This window comes from Delphinus delphis, chromosome 17 (assembly GCF_949987515.2).
Source record: "Delphinus delphis chromosome 17, mDelDel1.2, whole genome shotgun sequence".
Taxonomy (NCBI): Eukaryota; Metazoa; Chordata; class Mammalia; order Artiodactyla; family Delphinidae; genus Delphinus; species Delphinus delphis.
The window spans coordinates 28,089,153-28,116,874 of NC_082699.1; the positions used below are offsets into that span (position 1 = coordinate 28,089,153).

At 37.8% G+C, this 27,722-nt stretch overlaps 1 protein-coding gene across 4 annotated transcripts in view; it reads left to right on the forward strand.

The window, feature by feature from the left end:
- Positions 1–14,696: 14,696 nt before the first annotated feature.
- The window catches only part of LRRCC1 (leucine rich repeat and coiled-coil centrosomal protein 1), a 35,324-nt gene continuing 22,298 nt past the window's right edge, over positions 14,697–27,722 (forward strand). For 2 of the 4 annotated variants that reach the window (XM_059994836.1, XM_059994835.1), the window contains exons 1-6: positions 14,698–14,855; positions 17,162–17,367; positions 17,680–17,745; positions 22,152–22,319; positions 24,298–24,473; positions 24,574–24,636. In XM_059994836.1, coding sequence (XP_059850819.1) covers positions 14,767–14,855; positions 17,162–17,367; positions 17,680–17,745; positions 22,152–22,319; positions 24,298–24,473; positions 24,574–24,636 — 768 coding nt within the window. In that variant the 5' untranslated portion in view covers positions 14,698–14,766. Of the gene's footprint in view, positions 14,856–17,161; positions 17,368–17,679; positions 17,746–22,151; positions 22,320–24,297; positions 24,474–24,573; positions 24,637–27,722 lie in introns of all 4 variants that reach the window. The other 2 variants (XM_059994837.1, XM_059994838.1) reach the window with 2 other exon arrangements.

The following is a 27,722-nucleotide window of genomic DNA, read 5'->3' on the forward strand; positions in this document are numbered from 1 at the left end:
GATGTCCTGTCTAGTATACCTTTCTCAGTTACTTGCGCTTTTTAATGTCTTTAAGCCATGTTACAACTCTAAGTTGTAGAATACTCATAATAATGCAAATGATTTTTGACAATAGAAATATAAGTGAATTTTGTCTAGTGGATGCAGTGATTACCATGAATACTGACCACTTTTACTTCTACTTGTAAACTTATTTCGACATTCTTGACTGCCTATGTGTGCACACTGTTTGAATTCTCTTTTAAACTGGTTATAATATCTCACTGGTTCCCTCATTAAATAGTGAGTTAAATATTTTTTAAAATATATATATGTATAAGGTTATATATATATTTTTTAATATTTAACTCATTTTATAGATATAGATGATAGATATAGATATTGATATAGATAGATATAGATCTCCAGGCCCTAATCCCTGGAACCTCTGAATCTTACTTTATATGGAAAAAGAGTTTTTACAGATGTGATTAAGGATCTTGAGATGAGGAGCATTTTACTGGATTATCTATGTAGGCCCTAAATGTAATCACAGATGTATTTATAAAAGAGAGATAGAGGGAGATTAGATACAAACAAAAGAGAAGGCAGGGAGAGACCTTCAAGATGGCGGGGGAGTAAGATGTGGAGATCACCTTCCTCCCCACAAATACATCAGAAATACATCTACACGTGGAACAATTCCTACAGAACACCTACTGAACGCTGGCAGAAGACCTCAGAGTTCCCAAAAGGCAAGAAACTCCCCACGTACCTGGGTACGGCAAAAGAAAAAACAGAGACAAAAGAATAGGGACAGTACCTGCACCTCTGGTAGGGAGCTATGAAGGAGGAAAAGTTTCCACACACTAAGAATCCCCTTCACTGGCGTAGACGGGAGTGGGAGGGGGTGGGCGGGGGAGGGAAGCTTCGGAGCCACGGAGGAGACCTCAGCAACGGGTGCGGAGAGCAAAGCGGAGAGATTCCCGCACAGAAGACCGGTGCCAACCAGCACTCAGCAGCCCGAGAGGCTTGTCTGCTCACCCGCTGGGGCAGGCGGGGACTGGGAGCTGAGGCTCGGGCTTCAGAGGTCGGATCCCAGGGCGAGGACTGGGGTTGGCTGCATGAACACAGCCTGAAGGGGACTAGTGCGCCACGGCTAGCTGGGAGGGAGTCTGGGAAAAAGTCTGGAACTGCTGAAGAGGCAAGAGACCATTGTTTCAGGGTGTGCGAGGAGAGGGGATTCCTCCCCCATGTGCCCACAGAAGGCAGAGTGCCACCTAAACGAGCTCTAGAGATGGGTGCGAGCTGCGGCTATCAGCTTGGAACCAGAGATGGGCGTGAAATGTTAATGCTGCTGCTGTAGCCACCAAGAATCCAGTGTACAAGCACAGGTCACCCTCCACACCACCCCCGGGCCCACCCGGAGCCTGTGCAGCCCGCCACTGCCAGGGACCCATGATCCAGGGACAACTTCCCTGGGAGAACACATTGCTCCCCACAAGCTGTTGCAACGTCGTGTTGGCCTCTGCCACCGCAGGATCCCCCTGCATTCCAATTTTAACTATGTACCCCTCCCTCCCCCCAAACCTGAGTTAGCCAGAGCCCCTAATCAGCTGCTGCTTTAACCCCATCCTGTCTGGGTGGGGAACAGATGTCTGAGGATGAGCTACATGCAGAGGTGGGGCCAAAACCAAAGCTGAACCCCAGGAGCTGTGCAAACAAAGAAGAGAAAGGGAAATTTCTCCATGCAGCCTCAGGAGCAGGGGATTAAATCCCCACAATCAACTTGGTGTACCCTGCATCTGTGGAATACCTGAATAGACAACGAATCATCCCAAAATTGAGGTGGTGGACTTTGGGAGCAACTGTAGACTTGGGGTTTGCTGCCTGCCAATGACTTGTTCCTGATTTTTATGTTTATCTTAGTATAGTTTTTAGCACTTATTATCATTGGTGGATTTGTTTACTGGTTTTGTTGCTCTCTTCTTTTTTAAATTATTATTACTTTTTTTTTTTTTTTTTTTTTTTTTTTTGCGGTACGCGGGCCTCTCACTGTTGTGGCCTCTCCCGTTGCAGAGCACAGGCTCCGGACACGCAGGCTCAGAGGGCATGGCTCATGGACCCAGCCGATCCGCAGCATGTGGGATCCTCCTGGACTGGGGCATGAACCCGTGTCCCCTGCATTTGCAGGCGGACTCTCAACCACTGCGCCACCAGGGAAGCCCTTTATTTTTTATTTTAATAATTTATTTTTTTCTTTTAATAATTTTTTAAAATTTCTTTTTTCCTCTGTTTTCTTCTGAGCTGTGTGGCTAACAGGGTTTTGGTACTCTGGCTGGGTGTCAGGCCTGAGCCTCTGAGGTGGGAGAGCTGAGATCAGGACATTGGACCACCAGGGACCTCCCAGCCCCATGTAATATCAATTGGTGAGAGCTCCCCCAGAGATCTCTTATCTCAACGCTAAGACCCAGCTCCACCCAACAGCCAGCAAGCTCCAGTGCAGGACGCCCCATGCTAAACAACTAGCAAGATAGGAGCACAACACCACCCATTAGCAGAGGCTTTATAAAATCATATTAAGTTCACAGACACCCCAAAACAGACCACCAGACGTGGTCCTGCCCACCAGAAAGACAAGATCCAGACCCAACCACCAGAACACAGGCACCAGTCTTGTGTTCCAACAGCCACTGAACCAACCTTACCCACGGGGGGCAGACACACAAAAAATGAGAACTACGAACCTGCAGCCTGCGAAAAGGAGACCCCAAACACAGCAGGTTAAACAAAATGAGAAGACAGAGAAACACACAGCAGATGAAGGAGCAAGGTAAAAACCCACCAGACCAAACAAATGAAGAGGAAATTGGCAGTCTACCTGCAAAACAATTCAGAGCAATGAGAGTACAGATGATCCAAAATCTTGGAAATAGAATGGAGAAAATACAAGAAACGTTTAACAAGGACCTAGAAGAACTAAAGAGCATACAATGATGAGCAACACAATAAATGAAATTAAAAATTCTCTAGATAGGATCAATAGCAGAATAACTGAGGCAGAAGAGTGGATAAGTGACCTGGAAGATAAAATAGTGGAAATAACTACAACAGAGCAGTAAAAAGAATGAAAAGAATTGAGGACATTCTCAGAGACCTCTGGGACCACATTAAATGCACCAACATTCGAATTATAGGGGTCCCAGAAGAAGAAGAGAATAAGAAAGGGACTGAGAAAATATTTGAAGAGATTAAAGTTGAAAACTTCCCTAATATGGGAAAGGAAATAGTTAATCAAGTCCAGGAAGCACAGAGAGTCCCATAGAGGATAAATCCAAGGAGAAACAGGCCAAGACACATATTAATCAAACTATCAAAAATTAAATACAAAGAAAAAATATTAAAGCAACAAGGGAAAAACAACAAATAACACACAAGGGAATCCCCATAAGGTTAACAGCTGATCTTTCAGCAGAAACACTGTAAGATGGAATGTTCTATATATGTCTAGATATGTTAGGTCCATTTGGTCAAAAGTATAGTTCAAGTCCAACATTTCCCTATTGATTTTCTGTCTGGATGATCTATCCATTGTTGAAAGTGGGATATTGAAGTGCCCTACTATTATTATCTTGTTATCTATTTCTCCCTTCAAATCTGCTAGTATTTGCTTAATACAGTCAGATGCTCTGATGTTGGGTGCACATATTTATAATTGTTATAACCTCTTGATAAACTGACACCTTCATCGTTATATACTGACCTTGTTTGTCTCTTGTTACAGTTTTAAGTTGAAGTCTATTTTGTATGATATGAGTATAGCTACTCCTACTTTCTTTTGGTTTCCATTTGCATGGAATATCTTATTCTATCTCTTTACTTTCAGTCTATGTGTGTTCTTAAAGCCATGGTGAGCCTCTTTTAGGCAGAAAACAGTTGGGTCTTGATTTTTTTTTTATCCATTCAGCCCCTCTATGCCTTTTGATCGGAGGATTTAATCCATCTACATTTAAAGTAATTATGACAGGTAAGGATTATCTGGCTGTTTCATAGTTCCCTTGTTCCTTTCTTTCTCTTATGCCGTCTTTGTTATGAATTTCCATAATGGTATACTTTGATTCCCTTCTCTTTATCTCTTGTGTATCAACTGTAGGTTTTTGCTTTGTGGTTAGCATGCAGCTTACATAAAACATCTTATAGATATAAAAGTCTAATTTAATCTGCTAACAACTTTTTTTCTGAGTAATGATATTATGCCTTAACTTTGTTTTCTGTTATCTACATTTACACACACACAAAGTACTTTCTTTTTTCCTTTTTTTAAATTGAGATATAGTTGACTTACAATATATATGTCACAGGTGTACAACATAGTGATTCACAATTTTTAAAAGTTATACTCCATTTGTAGTTATTATAATATATTGGCTATATCCCTGTGCTGTACAATATATCCTTGTAGCTTATTTATTTGGTAGATAGTAGTTTGTATCTCTTAATCTCCTACCCCATCTTGTCCCTTCCACTTTCCCTGTCCCCACTGGTAACCACTAGTTTGTTTTCTATAATTTTGAGTCATTTCTATTATATTTTATTCATTTTATTTTTTAGATTCCACATGTAAGCAATATCATACAATATTTGTCTTTCTCTGTCTGACTTATTTCCCTAAGCATAATACCCTCCAAGTCCATCCATGTTGTTGCAAATGGCAAATTTTCATTCTTTCTATGGCTGAGTAGTATTCCATTGTATATATATACCACTTGTTCTTTATCCATTCATCTGGTGATGGATACATAAGTTGCTTCCATATCTTGTCTATTGTAAATAATGTTGCTATGGACACTGGGATACATGTATCTTTGTTAATTAGTGTTTTCATTTTCTTCAGATATATACCCAAGAGTGGAATAACTGTATCATATAGTAGTTCTAGTTTTAGTTTCTTGAGGAGCCTCCATACTGTTTTCCATAATAGCTGCATAAATTTACATTCCCACCAACAGTGTACTAGGGTTCCCTTTTCTCTACATCCTCTCCAACATCTGTTATTTTTGCTCTTTTTGATGATAGCCAGCCTGGCAGGTGAAATGTGACATGTATTTTGGTTTTGATTTGCATTTCTCTGATGATTAGTGATGTTGATCATCTTTTCAGGTGCCTGTTGGCCCTCACTGTGTCTTCTTTAGAAAAATGTATATTTAAGTTTTCTGCACGATTTCTAATGTTGTACCAGATGTCTCTTAAACTGTCCTCATTTCTTTTTATTCGTTTTTCTTTTTCTGTTCATCTTCAGTTATTTCCACTATCCTGTCTTCCAGCTCACTGATCCATTCCTCTGTATCATTCAGTCTATGGTTGATTCCTTCTAATGTATTTTTCATTTCAGTTATTGTATTATTAATCTCTGTTTGGTTGTTCTTTATACTTTCCAACTCTTTGTTAAAAACTTCTAACTTCACACTCTGTGCATTAATTTTTCTCCCGAGTTCTTTGATCCTCTTTACAATCATGTCCCCAAACTGTTTCTCAAATAGGTTGCCTATCTCTACTTCACTTAGTTCTTCTTCTGGGGTTTTATCTTGTTCCTTCATTTGGGATATGTTCCTCTGTTGCCTCATTTTGCCTAACTTGCTGTCTTTATTACTGTGTACCTGGTAGGTTGTTTATATTTCATGACGTTTGCCAGCACCAGTGTCCATGTGGTAGAAAGAACTTCCAAAAATGGCTGCCACTACTGTCTATGTCCCCAGGGTGAGCTGCAGTTGCATCCTGCTTCTCCAGTAGAATCCCCCAGTAGGTCTGACCTAGACGCCTTTCAAATTACTGCTTCTGCCCTGGGTCCCTGGGCATGTGCAATTTTGTGTGCACCCTTTAAGACTGGAGTGTCTTTCTCCCCCAGCCCCCTGGGACTCTGGGACTCCCCAAAGTAAGCCCACTGGTCTTTAAATCCAAACATTCTGGGGGCTTGTCTTCCCAGGGCAGGAACTCTGGGCTGAGAAGCCCAATGTGGAGCTCAGATCCTCACTCTTTTGGGAGAACGTCTGCAATTATAATTATTCTCCTGTGTATGGGTCGCCCAGCTGGGGGTATGGGTCTTGACTATACCATGACTCCATCCTTCTTACCTGTCTCATTGTGGTTCTTTATATCTTTAGTTGCAGAACATCTCTTCTGGTAGATTATGGTCATTTTCATCAATAGTTGTCCTGTAATAGTTGTAATTTTGGTGTGCCCCAGAGAGGATGTAAGTCAGGCTCTTACTACTCTTGGCTGTCTATCATCTTGGCTGATATCTCAATAACAACTTATCTTTGATTGCACAAAAAAAACCCAACCTTTTACTCCCCCCCTCCAATCTTTCAGTTTGTTTGTTTGTTTGTTGTTTTTTTGTTGCGGTATGCAGGCCTCTCACTGCTGTGGCCTCTCCCATTGCAGAGCACAGACTCCGGATGCGCAGGCTCAGCAGCCATGGCTCACGGGGCCCAGCCTCTCTGCAGCATGTGGGATCTTCCCGGACCGGGGCACGAACCGTGTCCCCTGCCTCAGCAATCGGACTCTCAACCACTGCGCCACCAGGGAAGCCCCAACCTTTCGTTTTGATGTCACAATTTACTTCTTTTTATATTGTCTAGCCATTAACAAATTATTGTAGCTATAGAAATTTTTAATATTTTTGTCCTTTAACCTTTACACTAGAGTTAAGTAGTTAGCACTCCACATTAAAGTATCAGACTGTTCTGAATTTGACTATATACTTTTTACCAGGGTGTTGTATGTTTTCATGTTACTAATTAGTGTCTTTTCAGCTTGAAGAATTCCTTTCAGCATTTCTTGTAAGGCAGTTCTAGTGGTGATAAACTCCCTCAGCTTTTATTTGAGAAAGTCTTTATCTCGCCTTCATTTCTGGAAGACAACTTTGCCAGGTAAAGTATTTTTGGTTTGCACTTTTTTACTCTCAGCACTTTCAATATGTTATCCCATTCTTCCCTGGCCCAGAAGGTTTCTGCTGAGAAATCTACTGATAGATTGATGGGAGTTCCCATGTATGAGAGATTTTTCTTTTCTCTTGTTGCTTTAAAAATTCTTTGTCTTTAATTTTAGACAGTTTTATTATAGTGTGTCTTGGAGAAGAGTATTTTGGATTGAAATGTTCGAGTACCTATTAGCATTGTGAACTTGGATGTTTAAATACCTCTCCAGATTTAAGAAGTTCTCAGCCATTATTTCTATAAATAAGATTTCTGTTCCCCTTCTCCATCTCTTGTCTTTCTTGGACTCTAATAATTCATAGATTATTTCTCTAATGGTATCCTATAGTTCACGTAGGTTTTCTTCACTCTTTTGCATCCTCCATTCTATGTTCTCCTCTAAGTGGATAATTTCAAAGAACCTGCCTTCTACTGCACAGATTCTTTCTTCTGATTGATCTTTTTTGTTGTTGATACTCTCTACTGTATGTTTCTATTCATTCACTGTATTCTTCAGCTCTAGAATCTCTGTTTGGTTTTTATTATTATTTCTATTACCATGTTAAACTTTTTATTTTATTCATTTATTGTTTTACTGTTTTATTGATTTCCTGATTTCACTGACTTGTCTTTCTGTGTTTTCTTGTAGCTCACTGAGCTTCCTTAGAACAGCTATTTTGAATTCTATATCTGGTAAGTCAGAGATCTCCATATCTTTGGGTTACTGGGAGAGTGTTGTATTCCTTTGGTGCTGTCATGTTTCCTTGATTTTTGATGTTCCCTTAAGTCTTGTATTGCTATCTTTGCAGTTGAAGAAGCAGTCACTGTCTCCAGTCTTTAATGACTTGCTTTGAGATAAAAATCCCTTCTGTCAGACCTTGTAGATATTCTGAATGCATGGTAAGCATTCAACAAAAATGATCCAGTAAGCTCACACTATTTGCAAAGTCACTTTCTTTTATACTATATATTACAATGAAGCCACTTTCAAAGATTATATAAGAAGTTATTTTTTTATAAATGGCCTCATTTTTTTTTACAGGAGAGCTGAAATACCTGGTAAAAATATCTTGCAGTTGAGGAAATATTTATCTGCCAACTATTAACCCTTTCCTTCCACACAGACACCAACACCACTACCTCTTCTGCCTCCACACAGTCACCATCCATTACTCATCACCACCTGACATATTATACATGTGTGTTTACTTGTTTGCTTACCTCTCCTCTGAATAGAATAAGAAAGTACTTTGTCCTGACTTGAATATAGAAGGCTTGACTGTTTTGATGCTTCATATAGTGGGTACTAGATAAATATTTGTTGCATTTTAGGGGGTCTAGAGATTTTGAGGCTGATAAAGGGGAAGGATAAGATCAGTTTGTGATAGCACATACATGACTTACTTGGGCAGCACTCTTACTGGTTTGCAAGTGAGAGAAGTCACTCACAGCATGAGACTTCTCAGAGGCCATGGCAGGCCACTGGAGGGGAGGAAGGCAAGAAAATTCCTGGGGAAAGGAAAATCAGACAGAGGCTTGTGCATCTAGAAGATGTCATTCAGCAGCACAGCCTGCAGTCTCTGGATCAGAGAGTTTCCAAGGGCAGCAGTGATGTAGAGTCTTTATTGCCCTGAGCTTACCTTACTTGTGCTAACAGATGTTGTGTGAGTTTCGCAGGGCATGCAAAGCAGGCAAGTTCTAAATGGCTAAAATATGCTTATTTGGACTATATTTAAAACAATGGAATGTTTAAAAACTTGCTTGCTGGCTTTAGAGCTAATGGGTTTCAGCCTGCTGTGAGGAAGCAGACAACCTAGAGTCCAGTAGGCAGAGGTCATCTTTGGCTCCTTCACATACCATGTGTGAAATGAACAAAACATCATCACAAGTTAATTTCTCTATAGCTGATCCTGCTACAAAATTAGTGGAGGAATAAATGTTTGAATTAATGAATAAATACACATTGGGTAAATTAATACCTATAAACTGGTGGAAGAGCAGTAGCCTTACATAAATTTAATACTAGACTGGTTTGCATGTATACTCAGGCCCAATATAGATACACTAATTAATTCTAATTGTGGTGTAATTAATCCTAATATGTGAGGTAATCCAACAGGTGTTTCACATATATTATCTCATTCAATACTATGGAGCTTATACTACAATATTAAATTGTTATCCTCATTTCATAGATAAGGAAATGTGGATTCTAAAAAAAAACACAACTTGCTAAAAACCATGCTGCAAGTAAGTGGAAGAGTGGGATCCAAACCTTTGCTCACCTGAATGCAAAGTTTACATTCTTTCCATTAAACTACAACTTCTTCCCTAGATACTCATCTACAAAGTATTATTTGAGTTAAATAATATCATTGTTATACCTCCAGTGGAGACTTCTCCACCCAGAACCTTTGAAATCGTCCTTTCTTAATTAGCTGTGACTAACTTGTTCAGTGGCATAGACAATTTTTTAAAAATAATTAACGTGTGAAACATTTTAACTCTGGCCTTCAAAGAGGTCACAACATTGAATAACAATTCACAAGTAAATCATTTTTAAAACCAAATTAGGTTTAATAATAAAACACTTGTGGAAGGATGAGATGGCTAAATTAAGGCCATGTCACTGTTTGGGGAGCCTTTCAGGAATATGAAATTTAAAAATTTTTTTTTTAATTACAGCAATCCACATGAAATTTTAATCCACATGAAATTTTAAAATTATTTTTCAGGATTTAAAAAAAAAAAGGCAAAAGCATGCAACTCCTGAGGGCAATAGGATTCTTCTGTGTAAACATTTTAATGTTTAGTGCCACAATAGGGGCAGGAATCTTTGTCTCCTAAAGGGGTATTGAAATATTCCTCACTGAATGTAGCTGTCTCCCTGAGAATTTGGGCTGCTTGTGCTGTGCTGACTTTGATCTCCACTCTCAGTCACACAGAGCTGGGGATGATCTTTCTTAGAAGTGAAGCACAGTATTATTTCCTCAAAAGATCTCTTGGATCCTCTGTTACTTTCCTCAGTCTTTGGATCAAACCTTTTGTTTATCCCTTAAGAATGGCTGCTCAAATCTTATTACCATCTGGCTATATATTTCAGCCTTTCTTTCCCAGGTTCTAGGTGTCCATGGAGCGCAGGTGAGGAAGCAGTGAGGATAGACAGGAAAAGACTGTGGAAAAAATAATTTTATAAATTTGTTTTACTTTTTACTTGAGTGAGCAAAGTTTCTCATCGATGGTGACCATCAAGAACTTGAAGAAAAAAAAAGGTCATGAAGAACCTAGGGGTAAGACAGGAATAAAGACACAGACCTACTAGAGAATGGACTTGAGGATGTGGAGAGGGGGAAGGGTAGGCTGTGACAAAGTGAGAGAGTGGCATGGACATATATACACTACCAGATGTAGAATATATAGCTAGTGGGAAGCAGCCGCATAGCACAGGGAGATCAGCTTGGTGCTTTGTGACCACCTAGAGGGGTGGGATAGGGAGGGTGGGAGGGAGGGAGACACAAGAGGGAAGAGATATGGGAACATGTGTATATGTATAACTGATTCACTTTGTTATAAAGCAGAAACTAACACACCACTGTAAAGCAATTATACTCCAATAAAGATGTTAAAAAATAAAATAAAAGAACTTTCTGCAAAAAAAAAAAGAACTTGAAGAGATAATCATAAAACTTTTTGAATTAAAATTTTATAGTCACTTCAAATATAAAATCTTTTTCATTTTCAAAATTAATTTTTGAAACCATATACATTTGAGAATAATTTTGTCAAGTTCTATAAAAGATTCAGTGGGGATTCTCGTGATGGAATTTTATTTGAAGTGTATTTGGGGAAAATTGACATCTTTATAATAATGATTAAAGGTTTCTCTTGATTAAACTTTTTGATAAACTTCAGTTTCTTACACAAAATTTTGCATACTCCTGCTAATTCCACAGTTTAAAATTTTTGTTGCTATGTTGATTTAGAAAATTCAAGAGAATCTATGAATAAAATTATATCTTATGCAAATAAAAACAGTTTAATCGCTTCTTTTTAAATTATTAAAAGATATTTTACTTTCTTACAGCATTGGTTCTAGTTCACTTTTAAAAGAGAGCAGGAATCCTTGATTTGTTCATGACTTTAATGAGAATACTTCTAATGTTTCATATTAAGTATGATGTTTGCTGTAGGTGTTTAGAAAATGCTGTTTAGTTACAGCACCATCGTCTACCCTTCACTTGCTAAGATTTAAATTATGAAAGAATATTGAATCTACTAAATGACCCTTGCTTCATTAAGATAATTATGCTTTCTTAATCAACTAATGTAGGGCATCTTTTTTAGCTTAATGAGGCTTCCCTCTTTTTTTCTGTTAGTCTAACAGTTTCTCCATTTTATCTTTTTGAAAAACCAACTCTGTTTTGTATATTTTTCCTAGTGTTTTTCTAGTTTTTAGTTCTCTTTCTGCATGAGCCCATAGTCTTATACTCCCTCTGGTGTCCAACTGATGTACTAACTAGGGGCCAGGATGGAAGGCAGTTCCACTGCTCTCCCTGCTTTCCTGTGGAGAAGCCTCAAGCCCTGGCCTTCTCCCAACCTAGCAGAGCTGTGCCTGGGTGCACAGCAAGGCTCTCATCCCTTTTCCTTTGTTCTTAGCTGCCCCAGCAAACTATGACAAAACCAGCCCCACTGGCAGTGCCATGAAAGGCCAGGACATTCTGGCATGCTCTACCCAGTGTTTGGAGGGGGTGGTACATACAACCAAGTAACTAGAATTCATGAGTGATGCAAATTTTTTCAAGGCCACAAATCACAAAGGGGACTGATCTTGTGCTCCCATGCCATTGACCTGATGTTCTGCACTGGGATCTGAATGTATCAAGTCATCATAAAATTTTTAAAGCTTTGGGTTTTATTTTGAAAAAAGCTTATATATTTTTAGATGGTTAAAAAGCCAAATGATGCTGCAATGCTATCTCACCAGCCCCAGCCTGACTGCCTATCTCATACTTGATGTCACACTGGTAAGATTGATTCCAGATATATTGCCCATTTTGCACACATGAATACATCATAGATATCATGTAAAGCAAGTCCAACGCAGATTGAAGTACAATTTAAAAATATAAAATAAAACTGCAGAATATAGTTATTGAAAAGAGTTGATTACAGATTATTTACAGTTACAATTATTTACAATTACAACCTATTAATGATAGGTTTTTTGAATTTTAGAACAGAGATCTCCTATAGAAACTACTTTAATAATTTTTGTTTTGCAGATGAAGAATTAGAAGCAAAATTGCAGGTTTCTAAGCACTTGTGATTTTAACAGGCAAATACTAGAAATACAAATTCATCAAATTATCATTCTGAAAAAACAATCAACCTTTAAGTGCTGAGGTAACCCAGATACAATCTACAATTTTTAAACTCTACTAACTATAATAAATATCTTGATGAATTAATTTAATTTATAATTAATTACATAATTTTGGAGGAAATATCCAGTACATTTAATATCATTGCAGAATGACTTGTTTCTTATGTCAGTTGTTTGTTTTAGGTTAGACTATAATACTTATCCTCATTGAAAAAAATCTCTATTTTAATTGATATTCAGTTATCGTATTAGTGACTTATCTGTCATCTAATCCTATCTCTTCCAGAACAAAACAAAACCCTTTATTTAGCTCCTACTTCTGTTATTTGGCAATTTGCACTGGTTCAGCTAGCTGCTTCCAGGCTCACGCATGCATCTGTGTGTCCTTAGCTGGGGTGACTTGTTTCTGCTACATGTAGCTTGCTCAAATGGCAGCTCAGGCAGTCTTCCAAGAGAGGGAGCAGAAGCCTGCAAGACGTCCTGAGGCCTAGCACTAGACGTCTTGGGACTAGCACTAGAATTCCAATGAATTCTATTGACCAAAACAAAAACTAACATGTAAGCCCAGAATCAAGGATCCAGTGAAGAGTTTATACCTCCACCTCTTGTTAAAAGGAGCTGCAGGGCTTCCCTGGTGGTGCAGTGGTTGAGAGTCCGCCTGCCGATGCAGGGGACGCGGGTTTGTGCCCCGGTCTGGGAGGATCCCACATACCGCGGAGCGGCTGGGCCCGTGAGCCATGGCCGCTGAGCCTGCGCGTCCGGAGCCTGTGCTCCGCAACGGGAGAGGCCACAACAGTGAGAGGCCCTCATACCAAAAAAAAAAAAAAAAAAAAAGGAGCTGCAGACACATGGTAAAGCATGTAGCTATAGGAAATAGTGAATTGTGGCTACAAGTTTTAGAATATATTAGGTACAGCTGAACAACAGGAGACTAATGACAGTTAAGTCTGGATATATCTTCAACATTAGAAGGTTAGGCCTTTATTTGACGGCCAATGTTGACACAAATAATCAATAAATGATCTATAATATAAATAGGAAAGAGTTTTATTCCAGCCAAACTAAGAACTATAGCCCAGGGGACCCAGATTCAATAAGTACTTGCATTATGTTCTGCTGGGCAACAAAATGGGGAAAGCAAAAAACAGCAAAATTATATAAATTGTCAAGAATTGGGCTTGGAGCTGGTAAGAAGTAAGGGTGTTTGTTAAGCAAGGTTAGGTTGAGGTCTGAAATGGTTGCATAGTTACAAGGGGAGACTTTGAGATCATAATGTTGCAGCTGGCAGCTGCTAGCAGATATTGTTTTGAAAACAGCCGGTGGTGTCCTTGAGTTTGATACAGTTCAGAAAATTCAAGTTCTGGAAGATGCAGGAATGTGTTTGAAACCACATCTACAAAGCCGCTCAGCTCCATTTTGAATCTGAATCAGTTAATCCATTTTGATTTTTAAATGCATTCTTTCCTTTAATGGTTAAAGCAGATGTACAATGCATGTTTGACGTAAGGTAGGCTGTTCCAGTTAGCATAAAGCCAAATCATCTATAAGCCAGAATGACTTCCCCATGCCTCAGTATGTGAAAATTTCTTCCATCACTAGTGAGGAACCACGGAAGATTTTAGTTTAGGATAGTGACTGGTCCAGGGTTGAGATAAATATTTTGTCTCCATTTAAAAATATTCCCTTGACCCAGAAAGCAATGTAACCAGGAGGGTTCTTGGACCTTATTTGGGTATTGTTTTCCTACCTGGAATGCCATTCTGTCCAGAACACACTGTGAGCTAGCAAGACTCTGTTCAGTCATCTATGGATGACTTCCTTTTATAAAACATTCCCACTACCCACAGGAATATACAGTTGGCTTAAATGCTTCTGTGCTATTCCTAGCACTGGCCCTGATGCACAGCAATTCTGTTTCCTCCACTGAACTATGAATGCTTCCAGGAACGAGAATGGCCTTCATCTTATTCCTCACTGCATAGGGAGGTGCCTGGCACAAGTAAGGCATCCAGTAGACGCAATAACCTGGGGGAACAACTTATAGGTCTGTAAGACTACAGGTCTGTAAAAACAAACTGCTGTGAAATCGCCTTCAGAAGTCAGTCGCCTACAATGCAAAAATCATACAGAAGAGCCACAAAGGAAAGACGCATTCCTTGCCCAACCACCACAGGCCAGGCAAAATGTTTCGCTTTACGGCAAGTCTCAGGAGTCGCGCCGTAGATACCGTAAAAGGGAGGGAAGGCCTCGTTGGGGAAGCTCAGGCTTCTGGCTTTGCGACACCGTCGGGGCGGGAAAGTGCCGGCTGTCGGTTGGAGGAAGTCGGCCCGCCTCCTAGGGCCGGACTTCCGCGCACCCCGGAGGCGTGTTCCGGCCTTTCAGACCCGCCGCTGGGCGCCGGTTAAGACCCATCTCGCCGTCGCCGGTGCCATGGAGGCGCCGGTGGAGCCGGAAGTCGAGAATGAGGACGGCGAGAGCCGCTGCAGGGATCTGTGCTTCATGGACAAAGGCCTGCGGAGGTAAAGGGCAGCTTTACCGGAGACCGCACGGCAGGGGCCGAGGGCGGCGGGCGGCCTCGGTGGAGCGGAGGCGCGGGGCAGCTTTACCGAGACCGCACACGAAGGCGTCTGGCTATCGCCCGCCGTTCTCCGCCACAACTGCGCTGCTGAAGTGCCAGATCCAAATCCAATGAGCCCCCTTTCCTTTCCTCCAGGGACTAATGAGCACCCTGGAAACTGCCCCACGTCCTGGTTCCCTGCCGGCGTTTGACCATCCTCCCTTCTTCGCTGGTTCTCCTTTCTTTGCTGGCAACTATTTCTTTGCTTGCCCTATAATTGTTGGTCTTCGCGGGTTCTGTCCTATCCTTTGCTCTTTCTCTGTGACAGAAAGTGGCAAAGTAGTATCTCTGGCAGCCGTAAAGCAAGAGTTTGCTGCTCTTCATTGGTTTTGCCTTGATTGTCTTAGCTCCTGGTTCAATTACTTTGCAGAGCCCTGTGATACATATACTGTTATACTTCTTGAAAATACTAAACATAACATATTTAGTTCACTGCTTTCCTCTTTCATGCAGCCCAAATTTGTTCACGATACTAGGGTCTTGGTTCTGCGTTGCTGATTGGTCCCTCGCTGCCTTTTCAGTCTTACCTCTTACCCTTTCTCCGGTTACACCCTGTGATTAGCCACACTAAGCTACAAGCGGGCAGTTCCATAGTAGGCTTCTCTGTGCCTTTCCACATACTGTTCCTTTGTTGCCTGCCCTCTCTGTGCACCTTGCTGATACTTAAAGCAACTTGTTCTGGATCCTGATCTAAAATTTGCCAGAAAGCCCCAGGAAGGTGTTTTTCAAAAGAATATTTATATTTAATAATAGCTGCCATTTACTGAATGCCATTTATGTGTGCATGTTACATATATTATCACAAATCCTCACAACAATTCTGCAAGGTAGTAACTTTACGAGGGACAGATCTGAGATTCAGAGGATCTTTATAACTTTCCCAACATCGTGCAGCTGGTGGATTAAGTTTGAATTCAAAACCATTTCTATCTAATTTCACTGTCTGCTTTTTCGGCTATACTACATTATATGCACGATACTAATTTCCAGAAACCGAAATGCTTCAGAAACTAGATGGCTGTCATTAAGAGCATGTGTTAATAGCATAACGTCTGGTATTAAATAATAGCTCAGTAAATGACAGAAGCAAGATAATTGGAAAATATTTGAAACAGTCACATTTAGAGATTGCCAGTTTGAAATTTAGAAATGCTTTATCTTTTCTGCCAGGGGTTCTTATGTGCTTCAGACTGAAGACTAAAGGATAAGTTGAATGACCTTGTGACTTATTCATACTTTTCATGTTTTAATTTTAAATTTGAGATTCTTAATGCAGATTTGGAAGCAAACTTGAATTCCTTGTTTTCCCTTTACTCCCTGACTGGTAAACTTCTCATTTTCCTGCTACTAGATTTCCTACAGCTTTACTATAGCTGCTATAGAACATAGAACAGATGCCAATGACATTGTGTGTCCCAGTTCAAGCATCTCTGAATTATGTGCACTGTAGTTTATATTCCTGGAACTCCTATCTTCAGAAGAGGTTCCAGTTAAAAATAGCAGTAATTGACAGAATGAAGAGATGAGTTCCATTTAGAGGAGATGCTTTCCAAATTTCAGCAAGGGAGGACAGGGACTGTTTCACTACGAATAGCAATAACTAATGGTTTATTTTGAAATCAACTACATTCTGGGTTAAACAGACATAGCAGACAGTGAAGACAATAAGATTATAAACTCCAGTGCCAGATCTGTATTTATACTGGCTCAATTTGGTAATAGCTACAAGAATTTGGACAAGTTATTTAATTTCTGTAAACCGTGGCATCCTTAGATACCTACTGCTTGGAGTTGTTGTGAGGATTAAATGGGCAGAGGAAACAGGTTTAGAGAGGTTAATTCATTTACTCAAGTAACACAGCAAAAGTGGTAGAGTGCAGATTTGAACTTGGGGTGTTATGATTCCAGGAACTGACTTTACAAATAACTGCTTTCACTCAGTGCTGATGACTTTGTTTGCATATAAAAGCTAGAAATGCCCGGTATCCCTTGCCTCTCTTGATAATGGTCCAAAATACTGGTTAGTTGTAAGAAGCAGTGTACCTTATGAGACATTTCAAGGCTACCACAAGTAGGAAGGATTTTATTATAGAATGAATAGAGTACATACTTACTATCTTCATGCTGTTTGGTTAATTTTATTTATTTGGTCATGATTTTTAAATCCATTTTTTACTTGTTTTTGAAAATATATATTTTCCTTTGTAGCATATCAGAGTTATCTTTAGATTCAGCCCTTCGTGCCATCAATCTTCATTGCAATAACATCTCGAAGATCAAAGCCATTGATCACATTTGGAATTTACAACATCTAGATCTGTCATCTAATCAAATAAGTCAAATTGAAGGGCTAAACACACTGACAAAACTACGTACTTTAAACTTGTCCTGCAATTTGATCACAAGAATAGAAGGTTTGTAAGTGATTTTCATCTAATACTTTGCATAAGGGAGTTGATTTAAGTCCATTTTTCATCTTCTTCCCAAAAGAGTGGGATAAGTATTATCATAAACTTTTCAAAACTGACCCTAAAACTCTACATAAAAAGTTTTCTTCTAGAAAAGTTATCAATTTAAAAAATATATATTTTGTAAAATACCAACAGAATTGATTTCACTGTTATCAGACTGTAGATTTGCTTCAGAGCAGTCTGAAATAGTATTGTAATACTATATAACTAATTAATTGATTATTTGAATCTTATAATGGCTTTATTTTGTTTTAGGACTTAAAGCACTAACTAATCTGACTAGACTGAATTTATCTTATAACCACATAAATGATCTTAGTGGTAAGTTGATATGCTTATGTTTTCTATAATGCTGAGTATTTGCCATGTATAATGAGTTAGACTGAGCTGTGCATGTTGAAGAACTGAATAATCCAGTTTTTGACCAAAAATCTTATCTAGAGGGTGTTTCTCAGTCATATTTGTTTTTTGTTGGTGCTAAAGCTACAGCTGAATAAAAAACTAGGAATAAAAACCAGAGTAATCAGTAACAGAAAAAACTTGGTTAGAAAGAACCTACTTTGGGAGAATAATGTTTTAATCTTAGATAATTAATATACTATTATGTAGAGAGAGATAGTTCCAGCAGAACTTTTTACAATGATGAAAATATCCTGTATCTGTGCTATCTGGTATGGCAATCAGTAGACAGATATGGCCTTTGAGCACTTGAAATGTGGCTAGTACACTGAGGAACTGAATTTGTAATTTTATTTAATTTTAATTAAATTTTTATTTAAATTTAAAAAGCCACATGTGGCTAGTGCTACCATATTGAACAGTGTAGGTATATAGCATTCCAAAGGCTATAGCAAATTAACAATCAAGGTTTTTCTTTCAAAGATTTATTATTATTTATTTAATTTCTTTTTTTGGCTGTGTCAGGTCTTAGTTGAGGCATGCGGGATCTTTTATTGTGGTGTGTGGGCTTCTCTCTACCTGTGGCATGCAGGTTTTTCTTCTCTAGCTGTGGCACGTGGGCTCCATAGTTGTGGCACATGGGCTCCATAGTTGTGGCACGCGGGTTCCAGAGCGCATGGGCTCTGCAGTTTGTGGCATGCAGGCTCTCTAATTGAGGTGCTCAATAGTTGTGGCACGCAGGCTTAGTTGCCCTGCAGCATGTGAGATCTTAGTTCCCTGACCAGGGATCAAACCCGCGTCCCCTGCATTGGAAGGTGGACTCTTTACCACTGGACCACCAGGGAAGTCCCAGGATTTTTTTTTAATGTTCTTTTTGACTTTACCATATATAAGAAGGTTAAAACTTGTTAATCTTTTAATTGATTAAAGTGATACACTGATAAAATGAGCGGAGTTTTATGATAATTCTTAAAATTATCTGTCAGAACTAGCAGAATTTCTCTAATTATCTTCATAATCCTTATCAGTATTTGAAACAGTCTTATTCATTTGTTTGTTCTTCTCCCCTGCTAGAAAAATACGACCCTATGCCAGGTATTTAGTACACAAAAGAATAAAATACAATGACCTAGTCCCTACCCTTAACCAAAGTAGCAACAGTATTTTAATTTTTAAAAACCTTTTTCCCCCAAAATGTGGAAGTATTAGAATTGAGTATTAACTGTAGCTCTGTCTCTGCTGTGTGATGCTGAGCAAAGTATATTGTTCTTTGGATGCAATTTCCTTAACTGAAAAATGTTAATTTTGGATAATATAGTGCATTCATTTACTTCTATAGTGATGAAAAAATAACAACAACAAATAGATACAGGGCTTACATTGTAGTGGGGAAGTAAAACAAATAAATGAGGTCATGTCAAACCACCCCAACAAATAAGCAAAAGATTTGAGCAGACCCTTCCCCAAGAGGATATCCAAGTTGCAAACGAGCCCATGATTTAAAAAAATGTTTAGCATCCTTAGTAATTAAGGAAATGCAAATTAAAATCATAATGAGATCCACTTCATACCTACTAGAGTAGATATACTTTTAAAAACTTAAAATACAAAACACTGGTGAGATTGTGGAGCAACTAGAGCTTGCATACATCACTGGTAGAATTCAAAATGGTAAAACTACTTTGGAAAACAGTTTGAAGGTTTCTTATAATGTTAAACAAATACTTAGCGTATAATCATGCATTTCTACTTCTAGTTGTTGACCTAAGAAAAATGAAAACATGTCTAATCAAAGACCTGTACATGAATGTTAATATGATTATATTACTTTTTAATATAATCATGTTTATATGATTATTCATAATCTCCAAAAACTAGAAACCACCCATTTGTCTATCACCTGGTAAATGGATAAACAAATTGTGATACATCCACAGGATGGAACACTACTTGGCAATAAAAAGGAATGAACTATTGATATATGCGGCAACATAGATAAATCTAAAAATAATTATACTAAGTGAAAGGAACCAGACACAAAAGATTACGCTGTATGATTCCATGTATATGATATTCTGACAAAACCAAAGATACAGGGGCAGAATGAGATCATTAGTTACCAGGGGTTGAAGATGAGGAGAGAAGATTGATTTACGTAGGGACACAGTGATTTGGGTGATGAAAATGTTCTGTGTCTCCATTGTAGGGGTTACATAACCGTATGTTTGTTAAAGCACATCAAACTCTACTGTATGTATTTTCTGCAAACCTATAAGTTCTAATAGATAATTCTTAGAATGATAATATTTTACATGTTCAGAAACACTTCAGTAAGTAAATAATGACAGTTCATACGATTAAGAACATACAAAAACACTAAGGCATGATCAAGCTTGCCATGATAAAGGCAGTAAGAAGGCTACTGTGGCTAGAGCATAGCAAATGAGGGATTAATGTGCTAAGAAAAGAGATAACAAAACAGGCAAAAGTCAGATCACGTACAGCATCGTAAGCAGGGTAAAAAGTTTGTATATTATTCTAAGTACAATAGGAAACCATTGGAAGGCTTTAAACAAGTAAGTGACTCAATACATCTGTTTAAAGGATCACTTTGGCTGCTGAGTGGGTGAAGAATGGACTTCAGTAGGACGGTGAAAGTCAGGTGGCAAGAAGCTCTTCCCGTGGTCTGAATGAGAGATGATGGAGACTTGGACTAGGATGGAAACAATGTAGAGGAGTAAATACATTATGTTTTGCATGTGGAGTTCATAGAACTTGCTGATGGATTGAGATGAGGAGATGAAGGGAAAAGGAATCAAAGATAATTAAGAGTTATCTTTGTAGTAACAGGTGGTTGATGGTACTATTTCCTGATATGGGGAAGATTGGAGGAGGAACAGGTTTAGAGATGAAGGGGTAAGAATGAAGGATCCTATCTTAAATTCGAGAGCCCTATTAGATATGTGTGTGTGTATGTGTATGACCTACGATTTGGGGGTAGGGCATCAGGGTTGGTGTTGTAGATTTGGCACATCAGTGCTGTTTGTTGCTGTGACACTATAGGAGATTCTGAAGAGTGTATGAATAGAGGAGGGGGCGACCAGGAATGCGCCCTGGGGCACTTTAAAATCAAAACGTAAAAGGGACATGAAGTTGCAATATAAGAGAAAGAACCAGTAACATGGAACAGGAACTTAGAAATGTGGTAGTAAATTAAGAAGAAATGCTGAGTACTCATAAGAATGCTTGACGGGAAATCTGATCCTGTAGTGAGTGGTCAAAGACTTTTCTGAGGGTGTGACAGATGAACAGAAGTTAGTGATGAGGACTATGAAGAAAATAAGAGGCAACCCTGTAAAAAAGATGAGTAGAAGTTAGCCAGATATGATAAAGATCATTGAGGAGAGAAGAGTATTCCAGTCAGGTTGAAGAAATTGAAGGGGGGGGGAAGGTGAGTAAAGTTGAATTTATACATGGAGAGTACTAAACTAAGCAAAATTGAAAAATAAGACCTTCATCAGAACAGTGTAGAGTGTATCTCAGAATGGTCCTTCCAAAAGAAGGAAGGCTAGGGCATTCAGCCATGGATGATTCTCCTTTTGTTGAGGGGTTCCTGGAGGTGTTAACTCCTTCACATTTCTGAGCTAAACTCTTGCTCAACAAGCTCCATTTTAAAGAAAATTCTGAGGCATGGCCCCTGTCCACCACAGCTGCAGTTAACTCCTTCACATTTCTGAGCTAAACTCTTGCTCAACAAGCTCCATTTTAAAGAAAATTCTGAGGCATGGCCCCTGTCCACCACAGCTGCAGTGAAGTCAGGCTGGCCAGGGAGATGTGCCAGGAACCAGTAGCCTCTGCTACAAACCTAGTTTCTAACATTACCATGCTCTAGATAATCTCATGCAAGAAATGTTACCAGGGAGCTAAATCAAATGGGTGCTATTTATATTTATTTTATGCTCAAACCAATGAAATTGGAGTGTTAGCTTATGTCTCCTAATTAAAAATAATGTGTTGATTGAGAGCCTGAAGCCATCGCTTTATTCTTATTCTCATAAAAGTACATGAGCCTGGGGAGGCCCATTTGTTTTGTTTAAACAGCCCAGGTACGCCTGGGCTAAGGCTCAAAGAGATGCCAAACCTTTGTTTCTTCAAAACAACAATTGACTTTGCTGATACCCTGTTCATTAGATATAGCTGTTTACAGAAGGGTCTTATTAATGCTACTCCTTTGCCTCTTGAAATACAACCTATATAAAAATTATTTTTAGTTAGCTGTTAGGAAAATTACTGTTGTGACATCAAAAACATTTTTTTTCCTGTTGCAGGTTTGATGCCCCTTCATGGAATTAAACATAAACTTAGATATATTGACCTACATAGTAATTGTATAGATAGTATCCATCACCTACTTCAGTGTACGGTAGGATTGCGCTTCTTGACTAATCTTATTTTGGAGAAAAATGGAGAAGATAATCCTGTCTGTCATTTGCCAGGTATGATCAATTAATTTAATACTTTTTGTAACAGTTGATTTTCAGAGCTCCTTTATTTCCTGCAACTTGTATTTATGACCTCCTTGAATTTGTCTTAAGCTTTGCAACTTTTTATTATGTATTTGGAAAAGTATAATTGCAAATAAATTATTTTATTAAATTGCTGTTAAAAGAGGAACACAAGCTGAAGAGATAAGTAATTCTCTTTAGACAGTTTTATATTTGATAAGTGAATGCCTCAAAATTAAATTGTGCTTATGATATATTCTTATAGTATAATACTAAGCAGCCATAAAAAAGAATATAGAATCTCTTTAGCTACTGATAAGCACTTATCTCCAAGATATATTACTGTTAAGAGAAAGAAAAGCAAGTTCTGAAACATTGTGTATAATACGCTCCCATCTGTGTGCAAAGGATAACGTGTGTGTGTGTGTGTGTGTTTGCTGAGTATATATATATATAAAATACCTAGAAGGATACACAAAAATCTGATAATAGTGGCTAACTTCAGTATTAGGTAGGTAGGGATCAGGAAATGAGAAAAGGGCATCTAGGAATCAGGAAATGTTAGGAAAACTTTTTACTGAATACCTTTTGAATTTTACACCATGTGAATGTGTTAAATTATTAACAAGTAAATGACTTTTTTAAGAAGAAATCTTAAACTTAATATGAGCTTAGACTTATTAAGATACAAGATATATAGAAGATGCTGCTGAAATGCCATTTGATCTAATTCAAAATCATTGAGGTTGGCAAAGATAAAGCAGACCAGACTGCCATTTCTAGAACTTATGTATCTCAAAGTGCTTAACCCAACAATAAGATACAAACGTAGAATATGAATATACATTCTAAAGATGTGTTTGGGTAGAAGTTGGCTGCAGAGGCTGTGTTCTCATTAATATGCAGCTATGAGAAGGCTTTTCCCAGAATGGAAACCTATTTTGATAATTTTACTTTGCAGAAGAATATATTAGATTTGAGATCAACTATTTTCCTAAGCCCATATAATGATAGAGTCTCCCTAAAAATCAGAGCAGATTTCCATTTTGGGGGGAAACTCTTTTCTTGGAAAAAAAACCTTATTCCTAAGACAACTTTAATTTACTGACCCACAAGTTGGATTTTTTTCCTAATAATCTCGTCTCAAGAACCTCTAGTTCCTGTAGTTTGAACCTTTGTTTTTCACTTTCTTTCCTAGATGAGGTATTTCTCTGAACACAGTTGCCCTCCCCCCAGAATTATTACTGAAATTACTTTTCTTTCCTCAAAATTTCTAACATGAATTTTCCAGACTTCTTTCTTTTGTAGTTCTTCCAACCACTTTATTTTACTTGGTTTTAAAATTTATCAAAATTGAAGTGTTTCTATTAGCCTAAACACCAAATTAATGTTAATTTGCCAGACTTCTCATATGTAATTAGGGAAAATAAACATATTCTTAAATACTTGATAGATTGTCTGTTTTAATCCTAGTTATATAGAATTTAAGAGGAGAAAGTAGGAATGTTTAAGTTTGTTAATGCTTATGGCCTCACTAGCAAAATTCTTGCTTCTCTGATTGTTATTCTCATCATCCTGATTTACATCTGTACTAATCATATTACAAATAAACAAGAGCTATATTTGGTTTTCTGTCTGGAATAAATTGCTACTGGTTTCATGCATTTATAGCTTTACAGCAATTTTATAAAAGATAGATCCAGAAATGATGATTTTTTAACTTTCTGACTTTCATCAGGAGGGTTGTTTGGGAGGGATTGGGGGGTAGTGTTTTGTTTGTTTTGTATTTAATGATTATGTACTGGAGAAGAACTAAGTAGTTTTTTATTACACGTTTATTAGTTGCATTCCAGGACTAATTTTATCATTCAGGTGATATATCTGGTAGCTGATAAATTTACTTCATTCTAGAAATAATTAACCTTTCTTTTTATGCTTGAGTTTTCATTTTGAATGATTTGTTTCCAAGGGTACAGAGCAGTTATGCTCCAGACTTTGCCACAGCTTAGAATCCTAGATTGTAAGAACATATTTGGTGAACCAGTAAATATGGCAGAAATAAACTCATCACACCTACAGTGCTTTGAAGGTCTTTCGGATAATTTAGTTTCTTCTGACTCTCCCCTAAATATAAGTGAAAATGAGGTATAGTATGTTTTTTTTTCCTAATATAAAAGATATCTTCAAATTTTGATTAATAAATAAATGTAAATTTAAAGCATTTTGGTTTGTTTCTGTGTCCTAGATCTCTGATGGTATGCCAGTGGTAACACCACCTATCGATGAGGTAGCTCCCTTGGATCACTTTGTAAGTACACCAGCAGATACTGGTTTGACATCCTTTATATCTGTGTGTCCTTCTGAGCCAGAGAAAGTTAATAATGAAAATGATTTTCAGAATGAGATGAAACTTCAGAAATTAGATGACCAAATTTTACAGCTTCTCAGTGAAGTAAATATTTTTCCTACTTTTCTAAGCAGTGTGTTTGTTGGAGAAAAAAATAGTAAAAAAAATGTGCAATAAAATTGCATACAAGCTGACCCACCAGAAACAGTCTATATTTATTGCATTGGTGTGTATGTTTATTTTTTTTCTTTAAAATAGGATTCTATTGTAGTAGTACTGGTAGAAAAAACATACTTTTTTCACTCATTTTCCTTAATGTCCTCCTTCAAATCTTCATTATGTAATTCTTTTGTTGTTCTGCAACAAAGGAATTATTTGTTATTATTTCCACCCACCCACCTTTTATTTCAAGTAAATAGAACTCTTTGGATTCAGTGCTTATTAACATAGAGGATATGTGAGCTACTTTTGGCCTCTACTTTCTCTTCAGTTGTTTCATGGTCAAAGCCACTTCTATAACCTATAGCTAAATGGCAAGTTATTTTATATAATTCCTGCTTCAATTCCTGTTTACAGCAGACCCTTACCAAATAACCTCTGCTTTCTTGAAATACTAATCCTTTTTTACCCCTGCTACTAGTTCTCTGGTTTTTAGAAATTTTGAACTATGTGGTTGATCCATAATTCCTAGAATTTACTACTATTTGAGTCTCCAACCTTCTCTCTAGCATCCTTGCTCTGACCTATACTGACAGTTGTTTCCTTGAACACTACACCTCCCAGAATGCAACGGATTTTTCCTTTATCCCCTACCTGGACATGGAGGAGAAAGACTGTGGGATAGGCCCAAAAGGCTATTAGTCAAAAGTCAGTTTGACCTAGAAATTTGTAGTTGAATTTTAATATTTAAATTTTTTCTCAAAATGGGGGTGGGTAGTGGAAAATGCTTATGGAATGATTATGGTTCGATGGGTTGTTAATAATCCTGAACTATTGTCTTAGCTATAACATTAGCAATGCTTGATAAACATGAGGTCTACCTTAGGTGGGTGCGTGAATAAGACTATAAGGATTCTGTGTGCCAAAAATCCCTAGAGATTTCAATTTGGGCCACAGAGGTAGATTGTAGTAGAACTGGGACAAGAATGCTGGCAGATGCATTCTTTGACATCATTGATAACATATTACTGAGGTACTAGGCTCTTCATCTCTTCAGGTTTCATCTTCCATCTTAGAATGGCTGACTCTTCTTTCTCAATGTCAGAACTTAGATTTAAGCTTAATAACCTAAATTTGAAGTGAAATTTTCAGCTTCTCTTAATGCCATCCTCATTTCATTCTCACAATAACTCAATCAAGTAGATAGAGATTAGTATATCGTTGTTCTTGTTATATAGAAAAGAAACTCAGTTTATTTAAGAGTCCTTTATTTTAGTGAGGCAGAGTTGAACTTCAAACGCAAATGTCCTGATAGCCAATCTGGTATTCTTTCCATTGTCATGCTTCTTATTCAGTTAGTGATAATTCTTCCTACTTTATTACTACGAATAGGAGTCTAGCTCTCTGGAGGAAAAAGGATGATTTGTTGCTATGCATATAAAATTGTTTAGGAGAAGGACTTCTTGTTTGTTAACTTACTTGGTATAAAGGGTAAACATACAATTTGAATTTCAGTTGATATATACACTTAAATTATAAGTGAAGTCATAAAGTTACTGAAAATATGCTATAATATAATGATGGCTATTCTTCTTAATTACTGGACTTATAATTGTTACACTGATTTTGAGAATTCTGTCTGTGAAAGGCTGTTTTGTCTTTAAGTTTTCATTTTATCCCCACCATTTTATTATGAACATTTTAAAACTTAGAGCAAATTTAAGAGAATTTCTTAGTGAATTAGCAGGATACCCACCAACTAGATTCCACCATCAACATTTTACTCTACTTATTTCATCATATGTCTATGCATCTACTCATTTATCAAACTATCTTATTTTAGGACACATTTTAAAGTGAATCACACGTATCAGTATACTTCCCCCTAAATACTTAAGCCTGCATATCATATCATTATAGTTCAGTATTTTTTTACAGTTTTTTTTACTTTCACTTTTTTTTTTTTTTTACTTTTGATGTAAAATAGAGATGTGTGTATTCCCTGAATTGACAGTACATAGGCCTGTTACCCAAACGTTTATGAAGGTGAGCGTCACTGTCCTAAAATGTTCCCTTGTGCTGCTGCTCACAGGGGTTCCTCTACTGCACTCCCCACCCTCGCCATCACTTTTCTCATTTTTTTTGACTATAGACTATTTAATACTCCTTCCAGAACCTACTATAAGTGGAATCATATAGTGTATATACTCTTTTGTGGAAGGCCTCTTTCACTCAGAATAACCTTGAAATCAGTCCATTATTATGTGTATCAGTAGTTTGTTTTTATCGCTGCGTGGTATTCCGTTGTATGGGTATACCACAGTTTATTTTTCCATTATCCCTATTGATATACCACTGGGTTCTTTCCAGGTTTGTGGATAAAACTGCTATGAAATTACAGTACAAGTCTTTTTGTGAACTTAGGTCTTCATTTCTCTTCAGTAAATAGCTAGAACTAGAATTTCTAGATTATAGGGTAGGTGTTTGTTTAGTTATATAAGAAACTGCCAGAGCTTTCCCAAGGTGATTGTTCCATTTTATTCCCACCAACAATGTAAACTGACTGTTCCAGTCGTTCCATATCCTCACCAATGTTTGGTGTTAGCACTGATTTTATTTTAGCCATTCTAGTGGGTGTATACTGATATTCATTGTGACTTTAATTTGCATTTCACTAATGATCAGTGATGTTAAGCACTTTTTCATGTACTTATTGAATCTTTTGTGCAGTGTTCAGAAATTTTGCCCACATTTTTATTGAGTGATTAGTCTATTACTGAGTTATAGGAATTCATTTTATATCTTGAATACTAATGTTTTGTCAAATATATTTTCTCCCAATCTGTGGGTTGCTATTCACTTCCTTAAGGGTCTTTTAATAAGCAGCA